The sequence below is a fragment of the Hyperolius riggenbachi genome, chromosome 6 (genome assembly GCF_040937935.1).
Source record: "Hyperolius riggenbachi isolate aHypRig1 chromosome 6, aHypRig1.pri, whole genome shotgun sequence".
Taxonomy (NCBI): Eukaryota; Metazoa; Chordata; class Amphibia; order Anura; family Hyperoliidae; genus Hyperolius; species Hyperolius riggenbachi.
Genome location: NC_090651.1, coordinates 130,334,352 through 130,357,549, shown reverse-complemented (window position 1 = coordinate 130,357,549; position 23,198 = coordinate 130,334,352). Strand labels below are relative to the sequence as shown.

Genomic DNA, 23,198 nt, shown 5'->3' with positions numbered 1-23,198 from the left:
TCGCCTGGCGAACCTCTCTGGGCCTCTTACTACTTCCGGGTCGCAATGACCCAGAGTAGTACGCCTGCGCTGCCCGGCGGAGCGCGTCCTAGATCACGCTCCTGTTGCCGGGCACTCTCTGCGCATGAGCGTGACGTCACTCATGACATCACGCATAGGCGCAGAGAGTGCCCGGCAACAGGAGCGCGATCTAGGACGCGCTCCGCCGGGCAGCGCAGGGGTACTACTCCGGGTCATTGCGACCCGGAAGTAGTAAGAGGCCCATGGATTTAGAGATGTTTGCCGGCGAACGGTTCGGGAACCGTTCGCCACATCTCTACTGACTACACTCACAGCTATACTGACTACGCTGCCAGCTACACTGACTACTCTCCCAGCTATTCTCATATCTACACTGACTACACTCACATCCGTCTACACAGACTACACTGCCTACACTCACAACTACACTGACTATGCCCCTATCTACACTGACTGCACTCCAATCTAAACTGACCGGACTTTCATTTAAACTCTCTACACTCCCAAAGAACAGTATGGCACAGTCCGCCGTCCATCTCACCCCTGTATCCATCTGATTCCGTCGCTACCTGTGTAGCTTCCGTACTTCTGGGTTCACTGGTGCCCTCTAGCTGTGCGCCATGCACAGCTAGAGGGCACCAGTGAACCCAGAAGGAAGGAGGCCACACAGGACAAGTGTATACAGTGGCAGAATCGGATGGATACAGAGACTGAAATGGACGGAGGAGATGGAACGCATCACTGGGTCAGTAAGAGCTTGTGTGCGGGGACATCTGGTCAGACCTTTCGGCATAAAAGACACGCTTACTTTTTTCCCCCAATTTTGGGCAAGAAAAAGTGCGTCATATATAAAAAAATATGGTATGTACACACACACGCCAACAAAATAAACAGCCAACTCGCATAAATACTGAGCGTGCAAGCGAAACCACAAACTGCAGAACATGTCCGCATTCAAAAACAACAAAGTTGTTCAAATGACTTGTACACACATGGCCAGCTTGCAAGATAGTTCGAGATAGGATGGATCTGGCAAACCACCTGTTATCAATTGGTCATCTTGTTTGCCGGCCGTACACATGCCCAACTGACCAAGTTTAGATGATTGTTAGGCAGATTTTTAGATGTGTGTACAAGCGGGACCGGGACAAGACAGAGGCGAGAGAGGCTCCAGCATCAGCTCGCAGTGTAGGAGGGGGCGCACAACTCACTCAGCTATCATTCCCCTATTGTGTTTGAAGCAGAGAGAAATAAGAAAAGAAGATACATGGCAGTGACTGCAAGCCAGATAACTAGATATTAAGGTGTTGGGGGCCCTGGGGCACCTCTTAGTCTAATAGCAGGCAGTGTGTGACGCCTGGAGTGAGAGGGAAGGAGGGGCACACTTTGGTGTCTCAGCCTTGGCTGCTGAAGGACCATGCCCCAGCTCTGTGTATAAGCATTTAGCGGCCAGCTAAGAGATAAAGCAAATAAACGATGTGAAGTAATGTTTGATGGCCAAAAGTTCCCTACCAGAAGGGTTACTAAAAGACAGATACCTGTAATAGTCCTAACTACCAGTAATTATAGCTGCTTCACTTTACCAAGAAACTTATGATGAGCATGGCCTAACAGTGCATGGATAAACAAACATTTCATTTGTTTATTCATTTTGGCTGTTGTGATTTAAATGTGTATAGAAACTTGTGTGATTTTGACAGAAATAAAAGAAAACAACAACATCCCAAAAAAAAAAATGGACCTGATGCACGAAGCAGCAGTAACATTTACAGCAGAGGGTAGAGCGCGTTGCCATGGCTACACATGTATTGCTATGGTAACGTGCAATACACGCATCAATGGTAATGCGTGCGTTACCCCAGTAAGGTGTGTCACGCTAATAGGGTGAGGCGTGCTGCCTCCTGCTGTAAGTACTAGTAAAACTACTGTGTTCTGCCTGCGCCTAGCAATTTTACTGCACCTTTGTGCATCAGGCCCTATGTCACATAGAATTCTTTGCATCTCACCATTTCTTTCTCCTGCTTTCATCTTTCACCATCTCTTTTTTTATCCCCGTTTCATCTGGAAGTTTGAGCAAACCTGAGGGATACAATATTATAAAGCACATTAGTGATTGTTTGGAATAAAGGATCCTGGATTAAGCATCTTTCCTTTATTTCCTTACCTTTGAACACTCTGGTGGCCCATCGACTCTGAAGTTCAGAAATAACCATGGTTGGTCCAACTGGAAGAATAAATGCAATGAAGGCTATAGTGGGTTTTTCAATACCCAAAGGAATGATTTTCTTGTATGAGGATCCTTTGCTGTCATCTTTTTTAAAAACGGATTCATCCAAGAAAGGGAACGTGTAATCATATCCAGTGCCAAGTATCACAACATCAAGGTTGTCCACTACAGAGCCATCCGAGAAATGGGCAGCTGTCTCAGTGAACCTTGTAACTCCAGGCTTGATGATGATTGAGCCTGATAGAACACGGCTTGGAAGCTCTTCATTTACCAAAGGCTCCTTCCACGCAATTCTAAGACAAAATATAACATGATTATCTAATTCTGAATTAACAGAAATATCTCTAATGTAAGATGATGAGCAGTAAGGAAAATACATAATTTAGAACTCTGAAGAATATAAATGTAAATTAAATGTGCATCCTACCTGAAGTGAAAATAAATAGAACTTTCCAGGAATCCTTGATTCTAAATTACATTTTAAGGGTTGGAAACCTAGCTCTGAAGTTTCAGCCAGGTATAACAGCTAGGAATGAGCAATCAGATTCAGAACTTAATTATAAACTGACGCTGACCGCAGCAGGGGGGAATAACTCACCCTTGTCACTTTCTCTGTGCGCTGCACTCCACGTCACATTCCAGCCCTAATATACTTCCTTCTTCTGACTATAAGGAGGAAGTACAGTATCTGAAAGCTTGGAGGCGATGTGGAGAGCAGTGCACAGAGGGTGCGTTAACCATGGTCCCCTTTAGTTTAAATTTTTTGTTCTGATTTAAATGCTTTGGAATGATGTTCCAAATGCGAAGGATCATCCCTAATAACATTGCAGTCACATGACGGCTGTTCATTCAGTTTCCCACAAAGAAATTGATGACTTACTAAACTTTTTATCACTTGTTATAAGGGTTTGAGTGGCGACAATTGTTCAACTATCAAGTAGCCAAGCGTCTGATGTAGTCCAGGGAGTACGAAAGCAGCACACAAAGTTTGACTACGATGTGGCCGAACTCCGGATATCGGCTGGGCAAGTGTTATTTTAAAAAAAACTACTAAAAAAAGATTTTTCAACAAGGTGTGTTTACTTCATTAAAATCTGATTTCATAGTGTGGGTGTTTTGTTATCTTTGTATTCTTCATAGTAATATGTAAGGGTTCATAAATCATCCCTTGTTGATATTATATAAGAGCATGCTTTACAGCCTTAACCAGGTATGGAGTCTTCCATCTGTTTTTAAGTAGAACGCAGAGAAGGATTAACATATAATGGGACCATAGGCAAGGTAGTAGATTTGGTGCCCTCTTGTGGTCCTTTTGGTAAGCTGAAGTGAAGAGAGGTCAAATAAGGTGACAGGTGAGCCCCTTGCTACCTATTAGGCCCCAAGCACTTGCCTAGGTTGCCTGGTGGGTTATACTGCTCTGATAGTAAGTATTTATGTATCAATTTATTGTTAAATGGGTCTTTGTGTACCCTAACCTTTTGGCCTCTGACGAAGCGAGGGGGCCAGCGAAACGGCTGTCAGGCCGCTTGTACACTCACGTTTTAATGTAACTACTGAAAAAAAATTGGATTGTGCATTACAACTGGTGCCATGCCTTTTTTGCATCTTCTATAAGCCATTGTTAAAAGGAGGTGAAATGTCAGCTAACTGTCGTATCTATCAGGGCAGCACGGTGGCGTAGTGGTTAGTGCTCTCGCCTTGCAACGCCACCCAGGTTTGAATTCCAGACAGGTCAACATCTGCAAGGAGTTTGTATGTTCCCCCCGTGTCCGTGTGGGTTTACTCCGGGTACTCTGGTTTCCTCCCACATCCCAAAAACATACAGATAGGTTAATTGGCTACCCCCAAATTGGCCCTAGACTACAATACATACATAGACTTAAGACTATGGTAGGTATTAGATTGTCCCTCTAAGGGACAGTTAGTGACAAGACAATATACTCTGTACAGCGCTGCAGAAGATGTTGGCGCTATATAAATACTAAATAATAATATCACGCTGGTGCGTGGTGAGATAGCATACAGGTAATATACAAACAATAGAATAATAGCGTAGTCAGGGTCAGGCTAAGGTCGTTCACCAGTCAGAGATATCAAGGTACAGAGAAGCTAGGCTAATTCGTAGTCAATAATCGAGCAGAGTCATACACATAGGTCAGATGTCAGTCGTATTGTAAGGATTAGGCAATAACGAAGTCAGGGACAGGCCGAGTCAGTAACGAATATCAGATGGCAGTGGTACAGAAGGACTAGACAGGAGCGAGGTCAAAAGGCAGGCAAAAGTCGGTACACAGATAATATACAATGAGATGTTACAATAATAATATTACTAGAATATATACGAAAATAGCAAAGACTGACTAACTGGAGTACATATATATTGTGCATCTACACAATATATCAATGTAGCTCAAAGTAGCTAGCTAGACCTAGAACCAGCGAACTGATTAGTATCAAGGCCAGTAAGCGACTGCAAGCTCTGGCCTTAAATACAGATTCCAATTCCCTAGAAACCACACCCATAGTGATGTCTGCTGACCTCAGCTAGATCATCCTCCTAAGCCTATAAGGCTTATCGGCAGTTGCGCGTGCGCTTTTAGTCGCACTGCGCACACCGGAACTCGCCGCCGGAGGAAAGCTGGGGATGCTGCCAGAGGATGTCTGCAGCGAAGTCCCGCCGCTCGCCTGGATCACACCGGAGATGCCGCGGGACCTGCCGCTGGAAGGTAAGAATGTTACAAATAAATTATTTTACACATGCCGTTGACTATGAAATAATATTTTATTAGTCCTCAACCCCCTAGCCTGTACCGAGAATGATACATGGAGGAATTCTATATTTTGTATAGTCATGTACATATAATTTCTTTGCTTTGTATTGTAAACCGGACTGTAATTTTTCAGACCATAGTATGAAAATGTTAGTTACTTTACCCCTCAGGCTGTATATTGTACAGTTCATGGTTGAAGTGATCATTCATGAATTGCTTTAACATCCATCTGGCCACAGCTGGTGGTACCAGGTTTGCAATCCAGTTCTTGAAACGACATAACAGAAACAGATCAAAAGGGTATCCTCCTTTCACAAGACGGGGAAGTACCCACACTCCTTCTCTGGTCGTAAGGTATACCTGCAGAATTTAACAAATAGTTTTTACCCTAGTTTAGTTTTTACTACGGTATATACAGCACATGCATGTAAAGAGGTCCTTAAATAGATTAAGAAGGACAAGAAAGAAATAGACACAGTACTATCAGGAAAGTAATTTTCCCTGACATACTCTGTCTCTGACACACTGGTCAGTGTACAGTAGACCAAATAAGGTTAACTTTTCATTGTACAGGTATCTAGCCACTGGCCTATGTGTTCTAGGATGTCCCACTAGTACGAGTAAATACAGATTTCTGACAACAGGGCTCCTGAGGATTTTGGTGGTGGGTATTGGTGATGGTGAGGACAGATAGTGAGTGGAGGCTGCTATCAGTGGCGTAGCAATAGGGGATGCAGAGGCTGCGACCGCAGTGGGGCCCTTATGCCAGAGGGGCCCTAAGAGGCCCTCCCTTAATGGCAGTATTAGCTCTTTATTGGTCCTGTGCTGGTAATGATCACAGATGCTACAACAATGATTCTGCAGATGCTTTAAAGAGTGGTAATCATTAACAAATTGTTCCCCATCCCTTGCTTACACCCCTCATACTGTGGATTCCCTTGGCAGGTTTTAGTGCACCATATTAATTTGTTATGTATAGAGTGGTTGAGGGTCCCAATGTTAAACTTTGCACTGGGGCCCAAAGCTCCTTAGCTATGCCACTGGCTTCTATCAAGATAGTGGAATTCTAGAAGAACAAAAGAAAAAAACTGGAAGACATACCCCCATGCCCCACCCAGCGGCGTAGCAATAGGGGTTGAGAGGTAGCCACTGCATCGGGGTCCTTTGGCCAGAGGGGCCCCGAAGGACCCTCCCTCAACTACAGTAATAGCTTCCTATTGGTTCTGTGCTCATCATAATCACTTCTACAGATACTTTGAATAGTGGTAATCATTAACAAACTGCTCCCCATACCCTTCTTGCACCTCTGACACTGTAATTGCCATTGGCAGGTTATGGTGCGTAGTATCAATTGTTATGTATAGAGTGCTTGGGGGGCCCCATGTAAAACTTGCACTGGGGCCCATAGTCACTGTCCACTCCAATATTATATAATGGTTAACCAGTAAAAAGAATACAGCTGTATTGCGGCTCTGTATTGGGATTTATGCAATTATATATTTTTCTTCACGACTGGCAATATCTTTATTAGAGACACGTTATATAACTCTTTTGCATTACTGGTACTTTGTCTTACACACTTTTGATTCACTCTGACAATTACTTCTATAATCATTTATTGCTCAGTTGCTGGTGCATTATTGGCCATGTATTGTGCTGGAGGGAAATATCAGGAAATATCACAGTTTTGCGTAACTTTAACCATTTGTGCCTTGTAATATACAGTATGTTTGATGTCTTATTTGATACAATGGCCATTTGATTAAACAAAGTACAATTTATTTTGAAACAATGTAGCGCACATTAGCGATCCTTCTTTGCTTTGGTTGTTTGCAAAAAGAACCTTTGTTAGCATGGGAGTCCAGTAGAGTTCTAATTTCCAGCTCTTACTGTATAGCAGTCAGCAATGGGGAAGAGGTGAATTACAAGGAAGGGCAAGATAGCCACATATCCTCTCAAAGCCTAACTGCTTTTCAAACATCCAAAAGAAGCTTGTGGCATTTTTTTATTATCTTTAACCACTTACAGGGAAGGTCCGAGGTGAATAAAAATCAAAAATCTACTTAACTGTTCCCCTCCGGTGTAGATGCTGACCTCAACAGGTGAGTGGCTCACGGAATTGCACTGAAGTCATCCGGACTGTACTGCGCAGATGCAAAACTACTGCGCACGCTGGAGCGCAGTAAGATGCCGACCTGGTGAGGTCGGCATCTGCACCGGAGGGGACCGAGAGCCACTGGAGCTGCAGCGAGGGCACAGGATGGCTGCCAGGGTCTGGAAGAAGCCCAAGGTAAGTCGAGTTTTGATTTTTATTCACCTCGGACCTTCCCTTTAAGTACCAGCGGTCTCTGCCCCTTAAAGCAGTATAAAACCCTGATATAATATTCAATAAAAACATGTTTTCCTACTTTTTATATGCCATACGGTTATCATAATTGCTTTTGTGCATAAGTATTAGTATTCATTTAGAAATTATACGTTCCCAAAGTACACTTTTTTTGCTCTGAAAGCTGACTTCGCATTTTATTTATAACTGCTTTATTCATGTTCTAACAAGCAGAAATGCTTTCTAAATTGTCTGACTTTGTTCAGGGGACCCAGCAGTGTAGGAGGTCCCACCCCTGTACCAAAGGGGTCGTAACAGTAAAAATCCAGCAAAGGACCGGCACCACAGTAGTGTATTATAGCTCAAATACTTTAATGAGACATCAAGAAAAGCAACGACAGACTGCTGTTTCGGCCTATCCCAGGCCTTTGTCAAGTTGCACCAAGTGATATATGTTACTTGGTGCAACTTGACAAAGGCCTGGGATAGGCCGAAACAGCAGTCTGTCGTTGCTTTTCTTGATGTCTCATTAAAGTATTTGAGCTATAATACACTACTGTGGTGCCGGTCCTTTGCTGGATTTATCACATGGTGACATTTTTACTGCTGGCAGGTGATGTCATGACCATGGACCTCAGTTTCCTGTGGGTGGGGTTTCACCACAATATCAGCCATATAGAGCCCCCTGATGATCCGTTTATGAAAAGGAATAGATTTATCATGTAAAAGGGGGTATCAGCTACTGATTGGGATCAAGTTCATTTTTGGTCACGAGTTCTCTTTCAGGCATCATGCTCATTTACAGAAAAAGATGTTAAAATTACTGTAAAAATAACAGATGCAAACTGATGTATACCTGTGATGCTCTTGTACACAGTTCAGTTGAAATATCAACTCCAGAATTTCCCATTCCTATAATTAACACTTTTTTACCATCATAGTCTTCTGGAGTCTTGTATTCACTGGAATGTAGAATTTTCCCCTTAAAAGTTTTAATACCTAGAAATAAAACAAAGGCTTTCAAAATGAAACACTGTGAAGTTTTAAATCCAAATGTATAGGGTTAAAGTGGTTTTAACAGAAAAACAAAAAAGTAATGATGATAAAAGTTTGTATATAGACATTATGCTTGCTTGGCTGTAAAGAAGTGTATATGAAGTTGTACTTTGCTGCTGAGCCTGTGGGTAAGTGCTTTTTTATGGGGATTCTGTTTATTTAATGCTATACGGTTTAATAATGAAATGAAGAAGCCCATTTGTGCTTTCCCACAAACTAGTAATATTGCTACAATTCATTCAAAAAAATAAACAATCAAGGGACAAGCTTATGCTTTCAGGAGTAAGATACCAGTCAGTCACAACTAAAACTTCCAGGCACAAGAACAGCGTCTTCCCTCAGACAGTAGCCGTGCTTGCTGCAGAACCACGCTAGATCTGCTAGGACTTGAAAGCATTACAGCATGGACTGAAAATGAACACTTCTCACTCTGTTTCCTGCCACTATAGCTTCCACACTGTCCTGGACCTTGACTTGTAATATACCGTATTTTTCGGACTATAAGACGCTCCGGACCATAAGACACACCTAGGTTTAGAGGACAAATATTGAGGAAAAAAAATATTCTAAACCTGGGTGCTTCCATGGTGCAGTGGCATCTTCTGGAGCTTCCCCCTTCCCCCAAGCTGTCTCTATCAGCTACACTGCCCACCTACTCCTCTAACCCCTGCTGCCCCTCCAGGTACAGTAACCCACACTGCTCCCAGCTGCACAAAACCCTGCTTCCTAAGTTAGAAAAAAAGATTACCCAGTGCTCACAATGTGGGACAACACCTGTATGCCTCTTTTGACTCTGTATGCTGACTGTGCAGCAATACATGGTTCTGCACCACCTAGTATGCCTATGCTGATTATAATATTATTTTGCTGGTGGTGACACTTTTATGCATAGCACATGGTTCTGGGGCTCTATGTTTATACTTATGCCCCTTTATAGCAAGGCACTGTGGTGTGTACAATCCAGGGGAGGACTGGCCCAGGGGGACGGGGGGCAATTGCCCCCCGGGCCGCCCGAATCTTAAGTAATTAGGGCCAGCCACTGCTATATGCAGCGGCCGCAGACATACCACTGGTGACAGGTTTGCAGTGGGGATGGCAACCTCGCGCGATATTTCCCGGCAAGTTGAAGTATCCAATCAGAGAAGTGGCTGAGGCGGCCGGCCGTGGTGTGCCCTTGTGCGTGGCTGCGCCTGCGGTGTATGTGAGCAGCACAAGGACACAAATAGCTTAGGTCCTCTCCGGCCTGGTGGGTTGACCCTGCTTGACTCCGCCCCCCACCTGGAGCCATTGCCGCCCGCAACGTGCTGCTGTGCCTGCGGTGTCATCGGAGTGAGCTGTCTCACTCTTCAGCTTTCTGTGCTGGGCGGGCTGGGGGCCTGGAGCTGTGACTACGAGTGGCTGGCTGGCTGTCCTGGCTGGAGGAGTCGGACACTCTGGGGGCTGGGAGTCGGAGATGCTACCTATAGCTGCTTGCTGCTGTGGAGGAGGAGGAGGTGTAGGACTGAGGAGACAGGAGGATAGAGGAGGTCGGGTCCAGGTTGCCGGAGGAGAAGGTGGTTTTTATAAATTTTGTTTCTGTACTTCTTCTCCCTTCTTGTCACTGAGTTACTTACACTTTGCTGCCTGCCTGCTACTGCTGTCAAATTCAATTCTCTGCCCAGGCCAGTGCCCTCTGAGTTTTTTTTGTGTGATAATCATCCCCATTCTGACCCTGGCCTGAGGGGGAACGTTTTTTCTTCTTATGGTGTGATTAGCGGCAGGGGAGGGGGGAGGCAGGCAGTTAGGCACTGTCAAACAGGTAGTTGGAGGGGGGGGGGTAGGTGTCAGACAAGTAGTTTGTATGGTGGGTGGGCAGGAGTGGGGTTAGGCATCAACAGGTAGGTAGGTTTGTGTGTGTGTGTGGGGGGGGGGGGTGTTTAAAGGAGTTATCAGGCATTTTTAATGAAATAAGTGCTACTTACCCGGGGCTTCCTCCAGCCCCACGCTCCCAGCATGTCCCTCGCCGCAGCTCTGCAGTCAGCCATTCGCTGCCGTTGCCTCCTAGTCCCCGGCGATGGCACCAGTCTGACCTGGATGTCGGCCTGTACTGCGCCTGTGCGAGCAGCACTGTCAATCACCACCACGTGGACCGGAGTGTGCTGCGCAGGTGCAGTAGTTCTGTGTCTGCACAGTACGCTCTGGTCCATGTGGCGGTGATTGACAGCACCACTCGCACAGGCACAGTCGGCCTGACGTCATCACCGGGGCTGGGAGGCAGCGGCAGCGAACAGCTGACTGCAGAGCTGCGGTGAGGGACATGCTGGGAGCTTGGAGCATTGACAAGCCCTGGGTAAGTAGCACTTATTTTCATAAAAAAAAAAAAAAAGCCTGATAATTCCTTTAAGGTTAGGCATCAGAAAGGTAGATTGTGCGGAGAAATGGGGTTAGGCATCTGTGTGTGTGTGTGTGTGTGTGTGTGTGTGTCTGTCTGTCTGTCTGTTATCACAATTTGAAGATTTGCACACAAGAAAGATATGGCTTTGGGCTGGGGATGCCGTGAAATGGGCCTCTAGTTTGTGTTGTCCCCCCAGGCCAAAAGGTCCCAGTCCTCCCCTGGTACAATCATCTATGAAAGGAATCTGCAGCACTCCACGAGGTAAACAAAGGGTTAAACAAGCACAGATCTCACTGCATCTGCCCAGGCTGCACTGCTCTCATAAATCATGCTCACAAGTCTGAGAGTTTCTAGCCAGTAAATCAAAGGAGGGAACCGGGCACTGTCTGATCTTGAAACTTTTGTAAGCAGCTAACACTAATTGTTCAGTGCTACTTCTGTGCCTGGCGCCCCTCCCCCTGACTTTACTGTGTCAAAGAGATTTGCATCAACAGACGTCACTGTGCCTCCTGCTCTAATGCCCCCACGTGAGAGCAGCTCTCAGAGCGATCTGTGTTTAACGCCAGCGATGTTGTAGCTGCCAGGCACGCATCCCGTCTCCATGGCAAAGCCCTTTTCTTCCACATTAGAGGATCGTTTTATGATGGGAGGGGCTTAGAAGTCCATACTTTAATCACACCCACTGCTGTTGTGAATGGCTGTACCCATTGCAGCTCTGTCTCTCCTCATGCCCCGCCTCCGTGATGTACCGACGCACTGATTGGACTGAGGCAAGCTGTGTGGGCACAGGGAGCCTTATGCTGGGGATACACGGTACGTTTCTGTACCGTGTATCAACCAGCTGATCCAGCCAGCTGATAATATTCAGCAGGCCCGATCATGCCGCTCGACCACAGCCCGCTCGATCCCTGCCGGCGGACAATGGCAAGGAATCAAGCGCTGATTAGGAAGCGCCGGTGCTCCAACACTCTAACCTACACTGTCGAACTAGCCTACATCCCATAGACTTTTACTATCCCCTCCCCTCCCCCAACCCTAACCCTAACCCTCCTGGTATACGTTTGATAGTGAATATAGGCTGATTCGACGTGTAGGGTATTATGTCGGAACACCGGCGGGAACGAGCGGTAATCGATCCACGCGCACGCGCGGACGAGCGGGGACGCGGCTGGGGTTGATCCGGCGGCTAATCGAGCCGCCGGTCGACCCATTTATCCCCAGCATTAGCCAATCTCAGCTGAGGGTTCTGCAGCGTGTCTCATCCCTCATAACAGGGAAAGGCACTCGTTTGCCTGAAGGGTCATGACTGACGTGGGAGAACACTTGCCGCACTATATATAGTTTTCACATTTGAATATGTAAACGTGATTACCTGGAAAGGTATCTAATGGTATTTGAGCATGCACATGTTGACCAGTGCAGACTAAAACTGCATCAAAAATGATTGTATTTCTTTCTCCTTTGCTTTCTGAAGTAATCGTCCACTGACCCCTAACAGCAAAGTCAGGATGCTTTTCCACTTGGCAAACCACTGTCTAAAGGCAAAACACAAGCAAGTATAAATAATCAGTGTTTAAGTTCACCATCTAGCATCTGTAGAATGCACATTGTAAAATACTGCTAGATGGCACAACAAATCAGAATCAGAATCAGAATCAGAATCCATTTATTCGCCGAGTATGCTGTAGGCATACCCGGAATTGGTTGTGGTACACATGGCAAGGCATTTAAACATTAGACATTCGGACATTAAAACATTCAAGACATTAAGACATTTGAGACAATCAATAGTTACGAGGGACAGCGCATTTCACTAATTCAAGAGACAGACATACATGCATTGGTGAGAATATATTCATATTGTACATGCCAGGCGCTGAGAGAAGTACTTTAGGCCTGGTTTAGGGTGACTCGGGAGCTGGGTGGTCCGTGAACCAAACTATAGGGGCCAGATGGACAAGTGTTAAGCAGGAGAACAGCTTGAGGAAAGAAGGTGTTCTTGCGCCTTGTGGTTCTGGTGTGGATTGTTCTGAAACGGCGGCCTAGTGGGAGTGGCTCAAAGAAGCGACTACCTGGGTGGGATGGATCTTGTGCGATCTTGCAGGCTCTTTCCCTCAATCTGGCGGTGTGGATGAGGTCAAGGGGGGGCAGGGGCGTGCCGATGACCTTTTCTGCCGCGCTTATTACTCTCTGTAGTTTATACCTGTCACTAGCTGTTGCCCCTGCATACCAGGCAATAATGGAGGAGCACAGGATGGACTCAATTGTGGCAGAGTAGAAACTGGTGAGCAGCTCCCGTGGGATGCCGAATTTCTTCAGCTGCCGCAGGAAAAATAGTCTTTGCTGGGCACTCTTCTGGGTTTTGGTGGTATTTTGCCCCCATCTGAGGTCGCTGGTTATGGTGGTGCCTAGAAACCGAACACACGGTACCCTGGTGACTTCGGTCTCCCCAATGCAGACTGGTGGGAGGGCATGAGGGAGTTTCCTGTAATCCACAATCAGTTCGACAGTCTTGGCTGCATTGAGGACAAGGTTGTTGTCTTTGCACCAGTTGCAGATCCTCTCTATCTCGCTGCGGTAGGCCTGCTCCTCCTTCTTGCTAATGAGGCCGATGATGGTTGTGTCATCCGCAAATTTGATGACCTTAACGGAGTCAGCATTTGAGACGCAGTTGTTGGTGTAGAGGGAGAACAAGAGTGGGGACAGGACACACCCCTGTGGTGCCCCTGTGTTGGTGGTTCTCACGCTGGAGGAGCAGTCCCCGAGCTTGACCCGTTGTGTCCTGTTTGAGAGGAAGTCCCCCACCCACCTGCAGAGGGATGGATCGATCCCGAGTTGTGTGAGGTTGCCGAGCAGAATGTCTGGCCGAATTGTGTTGAAGGCCGAGCTAAAGTCCAAGAACAGGAGCCTGGCGTAGGAGTCAGGGTTGTCGAGATGCTCCGTGATGTATGCCAGGCTGATATTGATGGCATCCTCGACTGACCTATTTGCTCTATATGCAAATTGATGGGGGTCGAGGAGGGCATTGGTGGAGCTCTTGAGGAAAGCAAGGACCAGTCGCTCAAAGACCTTCATGATGATGGGTGTGAGGGCTACAGGCCTGAAGTTATTGTGATCAGCATTTCCCGGTTTCTTGGGGACTGGGATGATTGTAGACTTTTTGAGACAGGGGGGGACCCTGCATTCCTTTAGGGACCTATTGTAGATTGAGGTGAGGATGGGAGCTAGCTGTGCCGCACAGGTTTTAAGGCAGCTCGATGACACGCCATCTGGGCCTGCAGCTTTCCTGTTGTTGAGTTTACGGAGTTGGCGCAGTACATCCCCCTCCTGGATTACCATAGGCGCTTCGTGCCCCTTGAGGAGGGGAGGAAGGGGGGGAATGTCTGTCGGTGTGGGGAGGTGTTCGAATCTGCAATAAAATTTGTTTAGTTCCTCAGCCAGTTGGATGCTAGGGGTCGCCTGGTGGTGGGCAGGTTTGAAGTTGGTGACTGCCCTGAGGCCTTTCCAAGCTTCCCGGGAGTTGTTGGACTGGAAACAGAGGCTTAGCTTGTTGGAGTAGGCTCTCTTTGCTGCTCTTAGTTCACGGTTCAGGGTGTTTCTGGCCTCCCTGAACTCAGCAGGAGTGCTGGACTTGTGTGCTTCCTCTTTGAGCTTTCTGAGCCGATGCAGCTTGCTGGTGAACCAGGGCTTATTGTTGGGGAAGGCCTTGAAGGTCTTAGTAGGGATGCACGACTCCTCACAGAAGCTGATGTAGGAGGTTACGTTCTCTGTCCATTCTTCCAAGGAGGGTGCCTCTAGGGCCAACCAGTCCGTGCAGTCCAAGCATGCCTGCAGTGACAGCTTCGCATCATCTGTCCACTTTTTTACAGTTTTGATGACAGGCTTGGTGGTTTCAAGGATCCTCCTGTAGGTGGGAATCAGATGAATTAGGCTGTGGTCGGAGTTACCCAGAGCAGCTCCCTGGATGGCCTTGTATGCGTTCTTTTGGACTGTGTAGCAGTGGTCCAGTGTGTTTTGATTCCTGGTGGGGCAGTGTAAGGAAACGCGGAAATGCCGCCGTCTCTCAAGGTGAGGCGGCTGTTTCCGCGTCCAGCATGGCGTCACAACGCGGAAAAAACGCTGCATGCCGCATAGGCAGTGCGGCGGAATCCGCATTGGGAACGGCGGAATCCGCATCAGAGGCGGCCCCCGCACTAGATACATTGCATGACAGTACTGGTGTGGCTGGGACTGATAGTCCACCAAGATTCAGACTTACACGCGCGCGAGCAGAGAGGCAGAGTTTAAATAGCAGTTAGAAGGGTGTCGGCTGACCAGCTGGGTCAGCTGACAAATTCCACTGCTCTCATTGGACCAGCAATTAGGGAGGTCCTGGAAAGGTCCTAGAGTATATATACTGCTGGTTGTTCACTTGCTCTTTGTCTGGCGTGCGATCACATACGTGGGAGCACCCAGATCCGTAGTCAGATCCTGAAGTGTGCCGGGACCAGCTGGAGCTGTAATCCTACACTTAGCTAGATATTTGATAGCTAAAGTACTAGTTTGATTGTGATTATATGTTATGACTTTTGCCTGCCTCGACTATCCTCCTGAACTCTGACCTTGTACCTCGATATTTCTGATACTCTGTTGCCGAACCTCGGCTCGTTCCTAGACTTTGTTTCTGCCTCCTGATTTTGTACCCCGATATATCTGATACCCCGCTGCCGAACCCTGCCTGTACGTTGACTCCGCCTTTGCCTACTGTATTTGTACTTTATCTGTCCGTGTGTGTACGACCTGGCTTGTCTGACCTCGAGAACCGACCTCACGATTGGAGGCGGTTCCCAGTCCTGTTAGTGACACTTCTTCCTGAGTGTCACTCTCGGACTTTCCTTCCTACTGTCAGTCTGACTCCTCCCGTCTTGGAGAGCTCAGGTCTGCGGAAGGAATCCGTGCAGTTCTCCTTGCTGCACTGAGGCCTAGGCCTCCTAGTGTTACTGTTACACCAAAACACTACACTCTACTCAGGCGAACAGAGGTTAGTTTGTATATCGGATTATCGGTGAGACTGCAGATCACTTATAATCTGGTATATATCTGTATTTCCAGCGATACTGCAGATCACCGGTAATCAGATACTCTCTGCGCCCACCGATCGTTACAGAACGCCAGACCCAAAAATGCAAATGGACGCACATACTGACCGTCTGGGCGCACTTGCCACTTTGGTGGAAAACATCAACCAAGTGCTGGGTAGCCACAAGACTATGATTGATGTCCTGTCAGGCTCTGTGCAAACCCTCCAGACGTCAGTTGATTCAGTGCGATCCTCTCCTAGTACTGACATACGTATGCCTGTACCTGATAAATTTTCCGGCCACAAGTCTGACTTCCGGAATTTCAGGAGTAGAGTGTTATCGTATTTCGAGTTGAGACCCCGATCCTCGGGGACTGAGACCCAACGGGTCACCTTTATTAAAACTTTGCTGTCTGGTGACTCCCAGTCATGGGCATACAACCTGCCTTCTACCGATACTGCTTTGACCTCGGTAGAGGAATTTTTTAAGGCCATGGCCGTAATCTACGACGACCCTGACCTTGCTGCATCCTCTGAGCGGAAGCTCAAACTTTTACGGCAAGGCAGGGGTCCAGTCGAGGATTACGCGGCCGAATTTCGTAGGTGGTCAGTTACGGCCAGGTTTGGCACTTATGCCCTGTTAGATTACTTCCTGTCTGGGTTGTCGGATGAGGTCTCCGACCTAATGTTAAGCCAACCCGAACCCAAAACAGTCGACGAGGCCATCTCATCGGCCATTCGAATCGACCGTAGGCTACGCCATCAGAGACAGACTAGGGGCAGTCATCGGCTTAGGCCGACCTCTTACACAGTGCCTCCCGCTGCACCCCTAGTAACTCCGTCTCCTTCTGTCTCATCATCTCCGGTCTTGCCTCCACCTGAGCCGATGCAGATCGGTCGGTCTAAGTTGACCCAAGTGGAGAGAAGACGGAGATTGTCGGAACAACTATGTTTATACTGTGGTGAAGGGGGGCATAGGGTACGAGACTGTCTCATTAAGCCTAATAAGGATAAGCCGGGAAACGCTACCGCCTAGGAGTGATAAGGGGTGACACCCTAGGCGCCCAGCTCGCACCCCTGAAAGAAAGACGATTGCTCCTCCCCTGTACGATTACATGGGGGGACAAATCTGAAGCCACAGAGGCCTTTATTGATTCAGGCTCCGCGGCTAACTTCATGAGTTCCGAATTTGCAGAGAAGTTGGACATTCCTCTCATCCCAGTAAAACCACCTATCCAGGTTACTGCCGTGGACGACTCCCCGTTACAAAGGGACCGTCCGCTCTCCCAGACACCAGAGGTGGAAGTCGTTACTGGGGTACTGCATAGGGAGAGTTTACGTTTTTTTGTGTTACATATGACCACCTCCACCATTGTCCTAGGTATGCCTTGGCTGCAGCTTCATTCGCCACAGATCAATTGGGCGACAGGACAATTAACCAGTTGGTCAGACTTCTGTTCCCAACAGTGCCTAGGAAAAGTGGTATTAGGTCAGACCAAGGTACATGTGGAGGGTGTTCCCGAGCAATACTCCGAGTTCTCGGATGTATTCTGTCCCAGGGCTGCTGATAGGTTACCTCCTCATCGCCCTTTCGATTGCCCCATCGATCTCCGTGCCGGTTGTATGCCCCCTAGGGGTCACCTGTATAATTTGTCTGGACCAGAGAAGGTGGCTATGCAGGAGTACATCCGTGACAATCTGGCCAAGGGGTTCATTCGCCCCTCCCGCTCGCCTGCAGGGGCCGGTTTCTTTTTTGTTAAGAAAAAAGACGGAGGTCTTCGACCTTGCATCGATTATCGGGGCCTAAATAAAATCACGGTGAAGAATCGTTATCCGTTGCCATTAATAGACGATTTATTCACGCAGGTCACAGACACTAAGATCTTTTCAAAATTGGATCTGAGGGGTGCATACAACCTGATCCGCATTAGAGAGGGCGATGAATGGAAGACGGCCTTCAACACACCCGATGGGCATTACGAGTACTTAGTGATGCCCTTCGGGTTGTGCAATGCGCCAGCCGTCTTCCAGGAATTGATTAACGAGGTATTCAGGGAGGTGTTGGGTAGGTTTGTGCTTGTATACCTTGACGATATACTAATTTACTCCAACAACCTCTCCGAGCACAGGGTCCATGTCAGATTTGTGCTAAACAAGTTGAGACAAAATCTGCTGTACGCCAAGTTGGAAAAATGTATTTTTGAAGTTACATCTGTCGCCTTTCTGGGGTACATAATCTCCACCTCGGGCCTGTCTATGGACCCTGCCAAGGTATCCGCTGTTCTGGAGTGGCCTCAGCCGGTGGGGTTAAAATCGTTGCAACGTTTTCTGGGTTTTGCAAACTATTATAGGAGGTTCATAAAGGGGTACTCCACCGTTATTGCACCTCTCACCAGTCTCACTAGGAAAGGGGCGGATACTACTCACTGGTCGCCTGAGGCCCTACAGGCATTTTCGACCTTGAAGGAGCTGTTCTGCACAGCACCCATACTAAGACACGTAGACACTTCCTTCCCTTTTATTGTTGAGGTAGACGCCTCAGAAGTCGGGGTGGGGGCTGTGCTGTCTCAACGTTCAGGCTTACAGGGTAGATTGCACCCATGTGCCTATTTTTCTCGGAGATTCTCTCCAGCAGAGAGAAACTACGATATAGGCAACAGGGAACTCTTAGCCATTAAACTAGCCTTTGAAGAATGGCGTCATTGGTTAGAAGGAGCGGAGCATACTATCACGGTTTTTACCGACCACAAGAATCTGGAATACATCGAGGGGGCTAAGAGGTTAAGCCCTCGTCAGGCTCGATGGTCCCTGTTTTTTTCAAGGTTCACATTCGTGATTACGTACACCCCGGGCAGTAAGAATACTAAGGCAGATGCGCTATCCAGGTGCTTTGAGCCGGAAACAGCACAGGCCTCCGTCCCTGAGACGATTGTTCCGCGAAAATTGGTGCTGGCTGCAATTGATACTTGGGAAGACTGGAAGGAGACGTTGAGCCCCTTCCAGCAGGACATCCCAGAAGGGAAGCCTGAAGGGGTCATGTTTATTCCCTTGCCCTTTCGTCTTCAGATCCTTGAAATGTTCCACGCACATAAAAATGCTGGACATCCTGGAGTTGCCAGAACACAGGATCTTGTAGCCAGGTGTGCCTGGTGGCCTTTCCTGTCTGTTGATTGCAGGGAATTTGTTAGGGAATGCGCAGTATGTGCTAAGAGTAAACCCTCCCGGCTGGCACCTGTCGGTACCTTACAGCCTTTGCCCGCCCCGAGTGAGCCATGGACCCACTTGTCCATGGATTTCGTGGGTGAGCTCCCCAGGTCTGAAGGCATGTCGGTCATTTGGGTGGTAGTCGACCGCTTCAGCAAGATGGCCCATTTCGTGCCCTTGAAAGGACTCCCCTCGGCTCAGGAATTGGCCGACCTGTTCATCATCCACATTTTCCGGCTGCATGGCATTCCGGAAAACATAGTGTCGGATAGGGGAGTCCAATTCATTTCTAGATTCTGGAGGGCATTTTGCCACCAAATGGGCATGAAGCTGTCTTTCTCGTCCGGCTACCACCCACAGACTAATGGCCAGACTGAAAGGATAAATCAGTCTCTAGAACAATTTTTGAGATGTTATGTTGCGGAGGCACAAGACGACTGGGTCAGATTTTTGCCCTTCGCAGAATTTGCTCAAAATAACTTGAGAAATTCCTCCTCCGGATTTTCGCCTTTTCAGGTGGTAACGGGGAGATCACCCAAGTTTTCCCCCTTGCCAGTTGCCTCCTCTCCGTTTCCAACCCTGGAAGCCTGGCACAGGGCATTTAAAGTCATCTGGGGGAAGGTGAAGAGTAATCTGGAAAGGGCATTCCAGAGTCAAAAGGGTCAGGCTGACAAAAGACGCTCATTGGAGTGGAAGTTCCAGCCAGGAGACTTGGTCTGGGTGTCCACACGTCACTTAACCCTGAGACAGCCCTCAGATAAACTGGGCCCCAGGTTTGTGGGTCCATTTTCAGTGGCCAAGAAGATCAACAACGTTACGTATTCCGTTGATCTTCCCGCCAGCATGCGTGGGGTAAAGTCCTTCCACGTATCCCTGCTTAAACCAGCAGTCCATGTGGGTCCCACTCCTCCTCCTCCTGTGGTGGTGGACGACCAACCTGAGTACGAGGTAGAAAAGATATTGGATTCACGCATGGTACAGAATTCGGTACAGTACCTCGTACATTGGAAAGGGTACGGCATTGAGGAGAGACAGTGGGTACCGGGTTCACGCATGCATGCAGACGAGCTAAGGAGGGAGTTTCATGCCTTACATCCCGAGAAACCTGGTAGGAGTTGTCCGGAGTCCACTCCTCGGGGGGGGGTACTGTAAGGAAACGCGGAAATGCCGCCGTCTCTCAAGGTGAGGCGGCTGTTTCCGCGTCCAGCATGGCGTCACAACGCGGAAAAAACGCTGCATGCCGCATAGGCAGTGCGGCGGAATCCGCATTGGGAACGGCGGAATCCGCATCAGAGGCGGCCCCCGCACTAGATACATTGCATGACAGTACTGGTGTGGCTGGGACTGATAGTCCACCAAGATTCAGACTTACACGCGCGCGAGCAGAGAGGCAGAGTTTAAATAGCAGTTAGAAGGGTGTCGGCTGACCAGCTGGGTCAGCTGACAAATTCCACTGCTCTCATTGGACCAGCAATTAGGGAGGTCCTGGAAAGGTCCTAGAGTATATATACTGCTGGTTGTTCACTTGCTCTTTGTCTGGCGTGCGATCACATACGTGGGAGCACCCAGATCCGTAGTCAGATCCTGAAGTGTGCCGGGACCAGCTGGAGCTGTAATCCTACACTTAGCTAGATATTTGATAGCTAAAGTACTAGTTTGATTGTGATTATATGTTATGACTTTTGCCTGCCTCGACTATCCTCCTGAACTCTGACCTTGTACCTCGATATTTCTGATACTCTGTTGCCGAACCTCGGCTCGTTCCTAGACTTTGTTTCTGCCTCCTGATTTTGTACCCCGATATATCTGATACCCCGCTGCCGAACCCTGCCTGTACGTTGACTCCGCCTTTGCCTACTGTATTTGTACTTTATCTGTCCGTGTGTGTACGACCTGGCTTGTCTGACCTCGAGAACCGACCTCACGATTGGAGGCGGTTCCCAGTCCTGTTAGTGACACTTCTTCCTGAGTGTCACTCTCGGACTTTCCTTCCTACTGTCAGTCTGACTCCTCCCGTCTTGGAGAGCTCAGGTCTGCGGAAGGAATCCGTGCAGTTCTCCTTGCTGCACTGAGGCCTAGGCCTCCTAGTGTTACTGTTACACCAAAACACTACACTCTACTCAGGCGAACAGAGGTTAGTTTGTATATCGGATTATCGGTGAGACTGCAGATCACTTATAATCTGGTATATATCTGTATTTCCGGCGATACTGCAGATCACCGGTAATCAGATACTCTCTGCACCCACCGATCGTTACAGGCAGGTGATATGTTGCTTGTACCGAGGTAGTTCCTGGCGAAGGTTAGCGCTGTTGAAGTCCCCCAGGATGATGATGAGAGCTTCAGGGAGAGCCGTTTCCCACTGCGAGATGCTGTCTGTGAGAGTCTGCAGGGCATTCTTGGTGTTTGCATCAGGGGGGATGTAGACCCCGATGAGAACAAGGGAGGGGAACTCCCTGGGTAGGTACCGCGGCCTGCAGTTGAGCGCTAGTAGCTCGACGTCGGGGGAGCAGGTCTTGCTGAGGACAGTATTGTTGGTGCACCAGGCAGTATTTATGTAAAAGCATATGCCTCCTCCTCGTTTTTTTCCGGAGAGGGCCTGGTCCCGATCTGCTCGGAAGATGACGTGACCTGGCACTTGCAGGGAGTTGTCGGGGATACTATCATTCAGCCAGGTTTCAGTAAAGCAGAGGACCGGGGTGTTCCTGCTGATCGAGGGCTTGCTGCCGAGTAGAAGGAGCAGCTCATCTATCTTGTTCGGGAGTGAGCGCACATTCGCCAGGAGGACAGCAGGGATGGGAGAGCGTAGGCCCCTCTTCTTGAGTCTCACTCGGGCACCTGCCCTCCTCCCCCTGTGGCGGCGTTTGTTCGTGTGCGCGGTATGCGGTTAGCTGCTTGATGTGGGCATTTACTTCCTCCCACAGGGGGGCCCCTTCTATGTTGTGGGCTAGGGGTTCCTAGTACAGGAGCTCCTCTCTAGATAAGGTGACAGTGTGCTGGGAGACTGGCTGAACTCTGCCCATGCCTTACTCAGTTGGTGCTCATTCAGGGCTGAGCAGGTGGCTGGGGCGGGATGGAGCAGGGCCGCATGCGAAAGAAAGGCAAGGCCGCAGAGTTCTGTCAGGGTGCAGGGAAGCATACAGAGCAGGCACATTAATACCCCAAGTGCTGAGTGGCATGGGAGAGTGTGAAAAGTACATAAAAAGCCAGCCGTGATGCAGGGTGCCAATTCAAGGTGCAGGAAAGCATGCAGGGCAAGCACATATAGCAAGCACAAACAGTACAGTAGCTCACCGATTCGTTTTGTAATCCACCATGTGGTCCTGGTCTTCCGAGTGCTGAAGGGGGGGGAGCTGAGCTGCTGGAGTGGTTGTCCTACCGCACTTCCTCTTGTCCTGTCCGGCAGCAGACATCGGCAGCACTGAGGGAGTAGGGCCAGTGCAAGGCACGGCTGCAGGAGAGGGGACCCTTGTTGTTGCCGGTAGCGGCCTCCGCGCAGGCCTAGGACCAGTGCTGGCAGGAGTGGGGACCCCCGTTGTGGCAGCAGCAGCAGAATCCAAGCGTGCCTCCTAGTATCCCGGCAGAGGAGCCCTCATTGTGGGTGTTCGAGGTAGTGTGCGGTAGCAGATGTGCTTCCCATCTGCGGGAGAAGGGAGGAGGAGGCCAGGCAGCCGCGTGCCACGTGGGGGGTCAGCTGGGAGTCCGCATGGACTGATGCGCGTGTCTCGGGGGCTCCGGCGTGCAGTGACCCGGAGCTTCACTTCCTGGAGGTCTCGTGACCCAGAGCTTTCTTGCTGCCTTGAGCGCAGTCGTGCGCTGCAGTCCCTGGCTTGTGGAGGGAGGGATGTGCAGGTCTGGGGACGGCTTGTGGAAGGAGGGATGTGCAGGTCTGGTCTGGAGACGGTGCCGCTGCTCTGGAGAGCGTGGAGCCCAGGAGCGGTAGCTTGCTGACAGGAGGAGGCGGCGGTTGTCCTGCGGGCTGGGTGCCGACCGAGTGGGAGGTTAGTGATGTAAGTCCTGGGCCGGGATTCAAGAGGCTCCGGGAGCCGCCGCTGTTGCAGAGGGTTCTTATCGTCTCCTGCCCGATGTTGCTAGTCTAAACTCCGTTAGCTAAAAACGAAAAGCTGAAACTACCACTGAACTGATACTAAAACTACCAC

At 48.8% G+C, this 23,198-nt stretch overlaps 1 protein-coding gene across 1 annotated transcript in view; it reads right to left on the bottom strand.

Annotated features, from left to right (window-relative positions):
- LOC137521108 (dimethylaniline monooxygenase [N-oxide-forming] 2-like) overlaps nucleotides 1–23,198 on the bottom strand; it is a 43,951-nt gene that overhangs the window by 9,662 nt on the left and 11,091 nt on the right. The window contains exons 4-8 of the mRNA XM_068239912.1: nucleotides 12,148–12,310; nucleotides 8,202–8,344; nucleotides 5,183–5,379; nucleotides 2,186–2,541; nucleotides 2,028–2,100 (exon numbers count right to left, since the gene is read on the bottom strand). Of these exons, the coding sequence (XP_068096013.1) occupies nucleotides 2,028–2,100; nucleotides 2,186–2,541; nucleotides 5,183–5,379; nucleotides 8,202–8,344; nucleotides 12,148–12,310 (932 nt within the window). The remainder of the gene's footprint in view (nucleotides 1–2,027; nucleotides 2,101–2,185; nucleotides 2,542–5,182; nucleotides 5,380–8,201; nucleotides 8,345–12,147; nucleotides 12,311–23,198) is intronic.